Below are 13,747 nucleotides of genomic sequence, written 5' to 3'. Positions count from 1 at the left end.
ACTTGAAGCGTTTGCTGTAATGACACAATATATCTGCCTTGTTTTAATGGTGGTCTCTATGCCCCCCGCAGACATGCGTGTTAATGAGACAGCAACATGAAGCCGCCGCCTTGAACGCTGTCCAGAGGATGGAGTGGCAGTTGAAGATGCAGGAACTGGATCCAACCGGACACAAATCCCTCTGCGTCAACGAGGTTCCCTCTTTCTATGTGCCAATGGTGGACGTGAACGATGACTTTGTGCTCTTGCCAGCATGACAAGGCGGACTCCGGGGTTTTTTGGTTTTATTTTTTTCTTTTCATTCAAAACTGGCAAGGGCCGGCCCCCTTGGCTAAGAAGAGCTCAGTTTTCGCTTGCACAGCTGCATCGAGAAATAAAGCCCCTCCCCCCACCCCACTCACCGTGCAATCTTCAGTTGCCGAACCGGCAAATCGAAATCTTTTAAAATTTACCTTTTTATTTTTTTGGCTTTATGTTCCACCTTGTCGGGGACATGGTGCGATGAGGCAAAAAGAAGCCTTCAAGCCGCTGACTACCTCAGGTCAGCCTACGCCGGGCCTACTTTGCAAAGCAGATGGGCCTCCTTTTTATTTTAACGAGTTTTCTGTTCCTGGAAACTTCCTGCAGGTCCTGCATGTGGTTCATACTGGGCTAGGATCCTCACCCCTCCCCCCACCTTGTGCTCCTATCCAGCAGCAGCGAGCATGGCTGTCCTGAATTTCATTTTTAAAAAGGAGACTAACACCCGGTTTGTGTCACACGTTCCCTCCTTTTCCCATCTTTTAATCTCGGGCATTTTGTTTTCTCTTTTCGGAGAACTTTAACTTGAAAACACTACAGAGCCAATACTCTCCTATATGTATAAAAAAAAAGACAAAAAAAAGTATCTGGTAAATTCTGTACAGTTTTTTTATACACATTACCCGATGTACTTTGCTGCCTTCTAGATAAATTATTTTGCAACACATTACTGCACAGTTGTAAATAACTTATGTACTGTAACATCACTTTCAGTTTTGTGTAAAGAAATAAATTAAAAACAAAAAAAAAAAACAACTAAAAAAAACTTTGTAATATATAAAGTTCCCGCGAGGCAGCACCTTCCTCCAAGAGTTCATTTATGGGAGTTTTGGGTAACAGATGGGCCAAAAAAAAGTGCTGTTTATGTTCAGTATTTTGCTATATTTTTTTTTGTCTCCATATGTGATTTCTCATTGTTCATGCCTTATGGAAAACGGTCACTTCAGATTCTGGCAATGGTTCGGACCTCGCGCTGCAGAAGAGGACGCCATTACAGCTTCATGCCATTAGACTTCATTTAATGACATCCAACTTTTTTTTTGGTTATCTGTCAAGTTCTCAGTGAATATTTTTTTTGGTTTATTTTATATTGTCTTGGTACTTGTAGCTGGTAAATAGAAGAAAAAAATGAAAAATTCCCTGTGTTGTGAACAATGGTGGTCATGGAGCTCAGCTTGGCCTGGACCCTGATAGAAGAACCATGGTGGGGTTATGTGAGAAGTTCATTGAGCACCTATAGAATGTCCACACAGTGATATCCCATCAACGAGGACACAACTATGGAAGCTCCTTGTGCCCGCCATACATCTTATGATCGTTTTGTGCTTGTCAACGCGTTTCTCCGTCCAGTTCCATGGTTCCTCCATAACCACCCTTCTTGTATTTGTTCTGTTACATTTGAATTGGATTCTGTCCTCCGGAATTTATCTGTTCAGTTTGGTGTGTGAGAGAATACCGTAGTTGCCCAAACGCTAGCCCCGCCCAGCTCCAACCCCCCCCCCCAGGCCGCACAAGGTGGTCTGATGTCCATTCTTGCAGAGCTCCATGTAGAAGAATAGAAAAATACTTGGGGGACACAAGAAGAATGGGAAACGTGGAGACTCTATCGAGACAACAGGAGTGACTTGCATAGTTGCTGCTCGGTGTGCATTCCTGGCACACAGAATTGTGTTCTTGAACCAGTTAGGCCTCGTTCACACGGGTGTACTACCCTGTTTCCCCGAAAATAAGACCTAGCGTGATTGTCAGTGATGGCTGCAATATAAGCCCTACCCCCCAAATAAGCCCTACCCTGTTTCCCTGAAAATAAGACCTACAAGGACTTTAACTAGGGCTTATTTGGGGGGTAGGGCTTATATTGCAGCCATCACCGACAATCACGCTAGGTCTTATTTTTGGGGAAACTGGGTACAGTGTATGTGTGATGGCCGTGTATGCCCACTTGGGAATGCCCAGGTGTTCTACATCAGTCCTATTCATGTCAATTGGAACGCAGCGGCTGTACAGTCACCGCTGCTGCTCCCAATTTAACATGCTTGGGCATCTTCCCGAAATGTGTGCACGGCTGTCAAATTGGCAGCAGCTGGGTCCCAATTCAGCGGAAATCGGGACTGCTTGCACCAGGATGCATGGAACACCTAGGCATCTCCATGCAAACGCAGCCCTGGCAGAGGTGTACACTGTAATACACCCGTGTGAACATGGCCTTATTGTAACCTACCAGTTTAGATAACTTGATCTTTGTCTAGAACATCCGCTCACATCCCACAAGCTGGTTCTGCGTTTCCTGTAAGTTGTGTGGGGGCGGCGGTGGCGTGGTCTATGGATGGCGGTGGCGTGGTCTATGGACAGGGATTAATACCATTGTCTGTTTTCAGCTCACTTGTCTTCAGTAACAGATGGAAAATAGTTTCACCGTTTTTTTTCATTGTGTCTCAGACTATTGATGTGTTGTGTGCTTAATTTTTCCCAGTCTCTGGACGATCGATGTGCATTGTCAGATTGTATTGGTGATTTGCTCCTCTTCCCAGTCTGTGTGGCTTGTGCAGTCATTGGTTGGGGGGTCTCCCTGGTTCAGTCATTGGTTAGGGTGTCTCCCTGGCTTGTCCATTCGTTGTGGGGGGGGGGGGGGGGATTTCTCTGGATTGTCTAGTCATTGGTTAGCGGGGTCTCTGGTTTGTCCAATTGTTGAGGGGGCCTCTGGTTTGTGCTCCATACAGTTCATCATCTTGAGGATTTGCTGTTTTTAGTCTCTATTGTTTTGCGTGTATTTTGCGGTCTTTGCTGTGAAGTTTCTTGTTACATTCCACAGTACAGGACGATCGGTCAGAGCGAGTCTTTTCTCTCCTATAACAGCTTTTGGGGCCATGAACATGGTCTGTCCCGTGAACATGGTATGTCCCTCTAGGCGCCCCATTAGATGCTGACTGGCTGGTCATTCCTGGCTTCTGAGCCGGTATCAGAACACACAGGATATGACGGAGGCCGTCGGTGATGATTTATCAGCGTTGTATCTCTTTTTATTCCCCAGCAAATTTTTTTCATTGTCTGAATAGAGAACCAGATGAGATATCCAGGCTGGTGGCGCCGGAGTTCACAATTTTATCCTAAGTTGACTTTTGAACATACAATGTCATGCAAGTTTTATAAATGGATGAATACAGGTACCCTATTCCTGCAGATTCAGTAGCAGGTTGTAGCCTCCTATGTCCCGAGCTCGGTGTACTTTTGGATTCCTTGCATTTGACTGCATACAGAAAATGTTACTTGACCTTTTGGCCGGCGCTAAAATCGGGAATTGTTTTGGTTCACATTTAAAGTGACCACTAGGGGGCGCACTCGCTCTTTCAGGCAACATTTGCTGCCTGAATGCATCATATTAGGTGTCGGCATTTTCCTTTGTGTGGCTGAAGGTGGAAACAAGTTTTGTCCTTTATGGCCCCATGAACAGATTAGGTGCGTACAACATAAAATTCATTCATTTTTTTTTTCTGCACCCAGGGAGCCCAAGTTCAGTGTACAGCCGCCCACAGATATAAATGGCTGTATACAGGTATACGCCAATACTTGAATTCACTCGTGTACGGACTGTGCCAAACATAGGTCTTTGTGAGTACTGGCATTCATGTCTATATGGGGGGGCAATATGCAGCACCTACTCGGGTCTGAGCTGCATACTGCCCCCCCATAGATGTGAATGGCTGTGCCAGACTGTAGGAAAGTACTCAGATCTAAGTGCATATTGCGCCCCCCCCCCCAAATATACTCATAAATGGCTGTGCCAGGCTGTATACCAGGACTCAGATCTGAGTGGGTGCTGCATACTGCACCCCATAGGTGTGAATGGCTGTGTGAGGCTGTAGGCCGGGACTCAGATCTGAGTAAATGCACAGCCATTCATGTGTATGGGGGGGCAGTATGCAGCACCTATTCAGGCTCAAGTACTGGCACACAGCCTGGCAAAGCAACTCACATCTATTGGGGGGGGGGGGGGGGGGGAGTGAGACCATGCAGCACCCACTCAGATCTGAGTAATGGCATACAGCCTTGTGCATACTGCCCCCCCATAGACATGAATGGCTGTGCATCTACTCCAGTCTGAGTACTGGCCTACAGCCTCACACAGCCATTCATGTCTATAGGGGGCACTATGCAGTACCCACTCAGGTCTGAGAACTGGCATACAACCTCTCTGCATACTGCCCCCCCATAGACATGAATGGCTGTGCTCCTACTCGGGTCTGAGTTAGGGCTGGGGAAAAAATCTATTTGAATCTTGAATAGTGGAGAGGTCAAATCACTTCAAATTTTCAGCAAATCGATTATTTTAGATTTTTTTTTTTCCACCAGGACCTGTACTGACACCGCGTCGGTCCTGCGGGCAGGAGTTTTTAGGTGAGGCCGCGGCTTTGGCTTAGTCCGCGAGGCCGGACGCCGCAGACTAGACCGAAGTCGCGCCCTTGACTAAACTCCTGCCTGCAGCTCCCCAGGACTGGCACCGGCGCTGACACCGCACCGGTCCTGAGGAACTGTGGGCAGGAGTTTTTAGGTGAGGCTTCGGCTTAGTAGGCGAGGCCGGACGCCGCAGACTAGGCCAGAGGCGCGGCCTTGCCTGAAAACTCCTGCCCACAGCTCCTCAGTACCAGTGCGGTGTCCATCAAAAAAAAAAAAAAAAAATTTGAATCGTGAATAGTTTTTTGAGAAAATCGCCCAGCTCTAGTCTGAGTACTGGCATACAACCCTGCTGCATACTGCCCCCCCATAGACATGAATGGCTGTGCTCCTACTCAGGTCTGAGTACTGGCATATAGCCATTCATGTCTATGGGGGGTCAGTACACACCACCCACTCAGATCTGAGTACTGTCATGCAGCCATTCTTGTCTATAGGGGGCAGTATGCAGCATCTGGGCTTCCTGAGTGCAGCAAAAGAGCCAGAATCATATGCTGTGCGCCCGTGTGCATGACAATGTTGTAAGCTCTATCCGCACACCATCTTCAACTCCCAGGTATCGAATGACCAACTTGTTTCTATGGTATTAGCCGCCTGTTAGGTTTTAAATGGGTTTTGTGATTGTTATGGGGCATTATAAATCACCGGGAGCTGCTTATGCAAGTCACAGGCCCATTCCATCCAATCCCATCACTGGAAGGTGAACAATTTCGGGGCTCGTTCCTTCCTCTAGTATCACCTTGACTGAGGCCAGGGTTGGAGCTGTGACACCGTGGGGGTGGGGCTGTGAATGGCATTGGGGACACCCTTTGTGTTTTTGTTCTATCGGGTGGCAGATTCCCTTAAATCCCCAATCAGACGTTGATTCTTTTTAACACGCCCCCTTTTAACGTGAGATTTCCTGACTACTCCTATAGAGGGATCGATTGATGTCGTTATTGTTTTTTTATCAGTTTTTAGCTCGTTTTCCAGTACCAAGGCATGAGTCGTTCACAATCAGAAGTTCAAACTGAACCTTTTTTATTTATTCTTTTAGCACACCTGTGTGTCCTCTTCTCTCACCTGTGGTATGTTGATTGATGTCTCAGCAGATTGTATATTTCCCTCCTGTATTGGTTCTACGAGACATTGTACATAATGTGTAAATATCGATCTTAGCAGGTCGCTCCACACCCTTTGTAACAGTTCACTTTGCGTACAGTGTGTGGATGGATACAGCAGCCAGATTGCGTTCTTAAATGTAACAATGTAATTTTTTTTATTCTTTTTATTTTTCACTTGGTTGTGTACATATTGTTTGGCAGTGCTGGTGCTGCCTGTGCACTGCGCTGCCCCCTTTTTTGCGGTTCAATCATTCAGCTGTATACAACTTCCTGCAGAAATACGACACAAATGTTATTTTCTACAACTGCATGTACAGAGAGAAGGCCAGAAATGCTGTTGTCCCTCAGAGATAATGTTCGTAAATAAATTAAAAAAAAAAAAAATAGTGTGGCGTGGTTTTTTTTCTACACAAACTGAGTCAAGTTTGGTACATTCCCGATTAGTCGTTCTCAACTTTCACATAGAGGAACCCTTAAGGTAACATACTGGTCTCACAGAACCCCTACTAATTGCTAAATCTAAAGGTCACAGTACATTAGTGTGGTGATCAGTGGGAAGGAAGAATGTCCCTTACATTGATCAGTGGGAAGATTGTTCCTTACATTGGTGATCAGTGAGAAGAATGTTCCTTACATTGGAGATCAGTGAGAAGAATGTCCCTTACATTGGTGATCAGTGGGAAGGAAGAATGTCCCTTACATTGGTGATCAGTGGGAAGAATGTTCCTTACATTGGTGATCAGTGAGAAGAATGTTCCTTACATTGGTGATCAGTGAGTAGAATGCTCCTTACATTGGTGATCAGTGAGAAGAATGTTCCTTACATTGGTGATCAGTGAGAAGAATGTTCCTTACATTGGAGATCAGTGAGAAGAATGTTCCTTACATTGGTGATCAGTGGGAAGAATGTCCCTTACATTGGTGATCAATGGGAAGAATGATCCTTACATTGGTGATCAGTGAGAAGAATGTTCCTTACATTGGTGATCAGTGGGAAGAATAATCCTTACATTGGAGATCAGTGAGAAGAATGTCCCTTACATTGGTGATCAGTGAGAAGAATGTTCCTTACATTGGTGATCAATGGGAAGAATGTTCCTTACATTGGTGATCAATGGGAAGAATGTTCCTTACATTGGTGATCAGTGAGAAGAATGTTCCTTACATTGGTGATCAGTGAGAAGAATGTTCCTTACATTGGTGATCAGTGAGAAGAATGTTCCTTACATTGGAGATCAGTGAGAAGAATGTCCCTTACATTGGTGATCAGTGTGAAGAATGTCCCTTACATTGGTGATCAGTGTGAAGAATGTTCCTTACATTGGTGATCAGTGGGAAGGAAGAATGTTCCTTACATTGGTGATCAATGGGAAGAATGTTCCTTACATTGGTGATCAGTGGGAAGAATGTTCCTTACATTGGTGATCAGTGAGAAGAATGTTCCTTACATTGGTGATCAGTGAGAAGAATGTTCCTTACATTGGTGATCAGTGAGAAGAATGTTCCTTACATTGGAGATCAGTGAGAAGAATGTCCCTTACATTGGTGATCAGTGTGAAGAATGTCCCTTACATTGGTGATCAGTGAGAAGAATGTTCCTTACATTGGTGATCAGTGAGAAGAATGTTCCTTACATTGGTGATCAGTGAGAAGAATGTTCCTTACATTGGTGATCAGTGAGAAGAATGTCCCTTACATTGGTGATCAGTGAGAAGAATGTTCCTTACATTGGTGATCAGTGGGAAGAATGTTCCTTACATTGGTGATCAGTGGGAAGAATGTTCCTTACATTGGTGATCAGTGAGAAGAATGCTCCTTACATTGGTGATCAGTGAGAAGAATGTTCCTTACATTGGTGGTCAGTGGGAAGAATGTTCCTTACATTGGTGATCAGTGGGCAAAGATGCAAAGTGTCATAATGGGAGATTTTAATTATCCACACAGCAGAGGTGGGGGACTTGAGTCACATGACTTGACTTAAGTCACCTGTTTGAGGACTTGCAACTTGCTTGACAAAATTAAATAAATGACTTGACTTGACTTTGACTTGGGCTATTTGACTTGCAATGACTTGGCACCCCCCGAAAATATTACCCACACACTCTGCCCACCACCGCCTCTGAGCCAATCAGTATTTGCCAAATGCCATTGGAGCTGTTCAGGGTAGCGGTAAGAGTTATGTCAGTCCCTGCATCAAGCGCACCTGTTGAATGTGTGTTCAGCCATAGTGGGGTGATAATGCGACCCCATCGCTCACAACTGAGCGAGAAAGTACTTTCCAATTTAATTTTTTGCAAATGCAATGCATTTTAAGTGGCTATTCTCATCACCATTCAAGTGTCCAGATGTTGGCATTGTGTCAAGTTCAAACTTTGAGCTTAGTTGTTTTCCCCCTCAGCAAGGACTACTTTTTTCAGGCTTGTTGGCCATTTAATTGCTAAGTGTTCTGCTCCTTCTCTGCTGTTTGGGCATTCAAAGTCTTTCTTTAATATGCCAAGAAAAAAGCACTAAGCAGTTTTGTTAATGTTGAAAATAAAACAAAACCTTTCCTGAAAACTGACTTTTAACTCATTTAAAGGTGGAAATGGGGTAGATCAGTATTTTGACTTAATTTGTGACTTGACCAAAATAAATGACATGACTTGCTTGACTTTTAGCAGGGACTTGACTTGCTTGCTTTTCGCCACAGTAACTTGGGACTTGCTTGTGACTTGAAGGTTAAGACTTGAGACTTGCTTGTGACTTACTCCCATGTGTGCCAGACAGACTGGGCAGAAGGAACCGCACATTCATCTAAGGCTCACCAGTTCCTAAATGTCTTGCAGGACAATTTCATGGGTCAGATGGTAAACGCACCAACTAGAAATAAAGCGTTGCTAGACCTACTGATTACCAACAATACAGACCTGATCACAGATGTGGAAATACGGGGCAATTTAGGAAACGGTGATCACAGGTCAATTGGCTTCAGTATAAATCACACAAATAGTAAACATAAGGGGAATACAAAGACACAATTTCAAAAGAACTAACTTCCCTAAACTACGAACCTTGCTAGAAGGCATAAATTGGGATAAAATCTTAGGAACAAAGAAACACTGAGGAGAGATGGGTTTGCTTCAAGAGCATATTAAATAAGGGCATTAGCCAATGCATCCCATTGGGAAATAATTTTAAAAGAGCGAACAAAAGTCCTGGGTGGCTTAAGTCCAACGTAAAAATGCATATAAAAGCAAAGGAGAAGGCCTTCAAAAAAATACAAGGCTGAGAGATCATTGGCATTCAAACTTTACAAAGGATGCAACAAGATATGTAAGGGTGCAATCGGGGCGGCTAAGAGAGCACAAGACACATAGCGGAGGAGAGCATGAAAAAAAAAAAATCTTAAATTCTTTAAGTATATAAACAGTAAAAGAGGGAGGACAGACCATATTAGCCTCATAAAGAATGAGGAAGGGAATCTGGTTACAAAGGATGGGGAGATGGTGAAGGTATTGAATTTATTGTTCTCAGTCTTCGGGGGACTTCAGGGTTTTTTTCCCATGACATCACAGGAAACTCCTCCATGGCTAACAGAGGACAGAATTAGAAATAGATTTGAAAAACTTAATAATACCTGACCTGAGGGTCCTTGGGGAGCTCAGTCAAGTAATTGCCAGACCATTGTTTCTAATTTTTATAGACTGGAATGGCACCTGCTGATTGGAGAAAAGCCAATGTAGCACCAATATTTAAAAAAGGGCCAAAATACATCCCTGAGAATTACAGACCAGTTAGCCTAACCTCAATAGTATGTAAACTCTTGGAGGGGATAATAAGGGACTATATACAAGATTTTAGTAATGAGAACGGTATCATTAGCAGTAATCGGCATGGATTCATGAACAATCGTTCTTGCCAAACCAATCTACTAACCTTCTATGAGGAGGTGAGTTGCCATCTAAATAAAGGAAGGCCGTAGACGTGGTGTATCTGGATTTTGCAAAAGCATTTGACACTGTTCCCCATAAATGTTTACTGTACAAAGTAAGGTCCGTTGGCATGGACCATAGGGTGAGTACATGGATTGAAAACTGGCTACAAGGGCGAGTTCAGAGGGTGGTGATAAATGGGGAGTACTCAGAATGGTCAGGGGTGGGGTCCCCCAGGGTTCTGTGCTGGGACCAATCCTATTTAATTTGTTCATAAATGATCTGGAGGATGGGATAAACAGTTCAATCCCTGTATTTGCAGACGATACAAAGCCAAGCAGGGCAATAACTTCTCCGCAGGATGTGGAAACCTTGCAAAAATTATTGGGGTGGGCAACTACATGCAAATGAGGTACAATGATGAAAAATGTAAAATAATGCATTTGGGTGGCAAAAATATGAATGCAATCTATAGACTGGGGTGAGAACCTCTGGGGGAATCTAGGATGGAAAAGGACCTGGGGGCAGGGATGGACTGGGCATCGGGACTACCGGGAGTTTCCCAGTGGGCCGATGGCTCAGTCGGCCGGTTTCAGTAGCCTCCTATTGCCTCGGAGGTCCGGGGCGATCTACCCATCAATCGCCAACAGCTGGCGCCTGACGGGTAGATCGAGATTTAGCCCAGTATGCAGAGTAGCGCAGGAAGCGTCTCTCTGTAAGTTCTCTCTCTCATGTCATGCAGCGCTGCTCGATCCCCAGCGGCCCCTCCTCTCTTCTTGTCTACCCCAGGTGATGTCACAAGCCAATGGGGATAGACGCGCTGCATGACATGAGAGAGAACTTAGAGAGACGCTTCCTGCATGCTGGCCAGGCTAGTTTACAATCCCATAATGTGCCCTGATGATGTGTGCCCCGATGTGCCATGTGCCCTGATGTGCTATATGCCCTGATGGGCCCCGTGCTTTGATGTGCTATTTGCCCCGATGTGCTATGGGCCCTGTTCCCTGATGTGCTATGTGCCCCGATGTCTTGTGCCTCAATGTCGTGTGACCTGATGTCCTGTGCCCTGACGTGCTGTACGCTGATGTGCTGGGCTCTGTACCCTGATGTGTTGTGCCCTGATGTGCACTGTGCCCTTGGCCGGTCTGGATGAAGTCCAGGGCCACATTTTTGTCCCAGTCCAGCCCTGCCTGGGGGTCCTAGTAGATGATGGGCTCAGCAATGGCATGCAATGCCAAGCTGCTGCTAACAAAGCAAACAGAATATTGGCATTAAAAGGGATCAACTCCAGAGATAAAACGATAATTCTCCCGCTCTACAAGACTCTGGTCCGGCCGCACCTGGAGTATTCTGTCCAGTTCTGGGCACCAGTCCTCAGGAAGGATGTACTGGAAATGGAGCGACTACAAAGAAGGGCAACAAAGCTAATAAAGGGTCTGGAGGATATTAGTTATGAGGAAAGGTTGTGAGCACTGAACTTATTCTCTCTGGAGAAGAGACGCTTGAGAGGGGATATGATTTCAATATACAAATACTGTACTGGTGACCCCACAATATACAAATACCGGACTGGTGACCCCACAATAGAAATAAAACTTTATCGCAGAAGAGAGTTTAACAAGACTCGTGGACACTCATTAAAATTAGAAGAAAAGAGGTTTAACCTTAAACTACGTAGAGGGTTCTTTACTGTAAGAGCGGCAAGGATGTGGAATTCCCTTCCACAGGCGGTGGTCTCAGCGGGGGGCATTGATAGCTTCAAGAAACTATTAGATAATCACCTGAATGACCGCAACATACAGGGATATATAATGTAATACTGACATATAATCACACACATAGGTTGGACTTGATGGAATTGTGTCCTTTTTCAACCTCCCCTACTATATGTAACTATGTAAATTGGAATATACCTGAGAGCTATACTTTGAGATATATGCAGCTTGTCCATGCTCTATCAGCTCAATTCCAAGAGGGCACCCCACAATTAATAGAATTAGATCTAGAGCAAATGTTAAGGGAAAAAAAAGTGGAAAGAAGTCAATCTAAACTCTGTACAGTATACATATTTATCAAGGTCTACATCGTCAGACATAAGCAAATTATGCGAATGTTGGACAAGAGATGTCCCAAATTTTGGAAGAGAACTGGGATGAGATATGGAGGTTCCCACTTCAGATACTAGTATCACTTTGAGACAAATGAATACAATCTAAGATAACACACAGGAGCCATTATATACCATATAAGATTTCCCCATCAAACCCTCAAAATTGTTGGAGGTGTGCAGACATTCCAGGAAAGTGTATTCACATATTCTTGACTTGTCCGAAGATAGTGGTATTTTGGAGGGAGGTCCTGAGAACAATTGCTATAGTAACATCAGTATCTTTGGAACAAGAGGCTGAGATCTGCCTATTAGGATTAGTAGGGAAGAAAATCAGGAAAGAGAACACAGGTGGGCCGATTAGTTTTCTATGCAAGAAAGACAATAGTGTTGAGCTGGAAGAAGGTTGAAGCTCCCTTGTGGGTACATTGGAAAAACTTAGTGAATAGCAATTTGCCATTGTATAGGGAGATGTATTGTAATAGAGGACTTGGGGAGAAATATGAAAGAGTGTGGGCAAGTTGGATAGAGAAGCCCATGACGTCTTCAGGATAAAGTGGGTGTGAAGACAACGTAAACCACACCATAGAATAAAGGGGGAGAAATTAATGTATGAATGTTTTTTGTGTTAATGAAATGAATGTCAGTGGAATGTTATAAATGTAAGTTGTGAAATGTATATTTTTGTATAAAAAAAAAATATATATATAACTGAAGAGATATTTAAAAAAAAAAAAAAAGCGCAAAAAGTAAAAACCGCAGAGGTGATCAAATCCCACCAAAATAAAGTTTTATTTGTGGATGGATTGTTGGATGGGGCTGGGGAGGATCCAGTTGTCATGGTACATATTGGAACCAATGACAACATTAGAAGAAAATGGAGCACCCTACAAAATGATTTCAGGGACTTAGGGGCTATATTGAAGAAAAGGACCTCCAAGGCAGCATTTTCAGAAATACTGCCTGTACCTCGAGCCACACCAAGGAGGCAACAGGAGCTTAGGGAGCTTAGCAAGTGGCTGAAGAACTGGTGCAGGAAGGAGGGGTTTGGCTTCATGGAGACCTGGACTGACTTTTCAATTGGTCACTTGCTCTACAGCAGGGATGGACTGCACTTAAATGAGCAGGGTGCAGCTCTGTTGGGAAAGAAAATAACCAAAACGGTGGAAAAAAATGTTAAATCAACCACGTGTCATTCACATCAAGACTCCTCCAGCATGCAACGATTCTGTTGAGACTCGGGCAGAATGTAACTTTCCCACTAAGACACCGGCAGATTGTGGCGTTACCACTGAGACTCTGGCAGAATGTGACGTTCATCAGCAGCTTCTGAATCACAGACTCAACCAAAAGTCTGAGGAACCCTCCCAGGGACCAGGTACAGCTGTACCAACACAGGTCCCTACACTGGTGGTGGCTGCCACTCCAGTAACCAGAGGGTCCTCTAATCAGGCCTCCATGTTTGTTTTTGGAGCTTCTGAATCACCATCAATGTAGCTGGACAAACCAGACAATTGGTTGTTCCTAGAAGAAGACTCAACAAAAAGTCGGAGGAACCCTCCTAGGGACCAGGTTAATCAAAAATATCACATTCTAAAAGGGAAAGGTAGAACAAGGGGGAGTATGGAAAAGGGAGAGGGAGGAAAAGGGGGGGAAGGGAAGGTTGGAGAAAGAAGGGGGTGAGGGTTGGGGGGAACCCCCACACCCCTTCCTTACCCCTAACCCCCCTCCTTTCCTCCCTCTCTCCCTCTTCCATACCCCCCCCTTGGGCGTCTGTTGGACCGGCTATGAGGGGAGGTTGGAGGCCGGTATGTTTTTGAGGCGTGTGTTGGACCGGCTATGAGGGGAGGTTGGAGGCCGGCATGTTTTTCAGG

At 44.7% G+C, this 13,747-nt stretch overlaps 1 protein-coding gene across 1 annotated transcript in view; it reads left to right on the top strand.

Moving 5' to 3' along the window:
- ANKRD11 (ankyrin repeat domain containing 11) overlaps positions 1-1,776 on the top strand; it is a 128,049-nt gene extending 126,273 nt beyond the window's left edge. Inside the window, 1 exon segment of the mRNA XM_073603909.1 lies at positions 72-1,776. Coding sequence (XP_073460010.1) covers positions 72-257 — 186 coding nt within the window. The 3' untranslated portion in view covers positions 258-1,776.
- The last annotated feature ends 11,971 nt before the right edge of the window (positions 1,777-13,747 follow it).

Source organism: Aquarana catesbeiana, linkage group LG11 (assembly GCF_042186555.1).
Source record: "Aquarana catesbeiana isolate 2022-GZ linkage group LG11, ASM4218655v1, whole genome shotgun sequence".
Classification (NCBI taxonomy): domain Eukaryota; kingdom Metazoa; phylum Chordata; class Amphibia; order Anura; family Ranidae; genus Aquarana; species Aquarana catesbeiana.
Note: the sequence above shows the minus strand (reverse complement) of the source record. Positions and strands in the feature narration are given on the sequence as shown.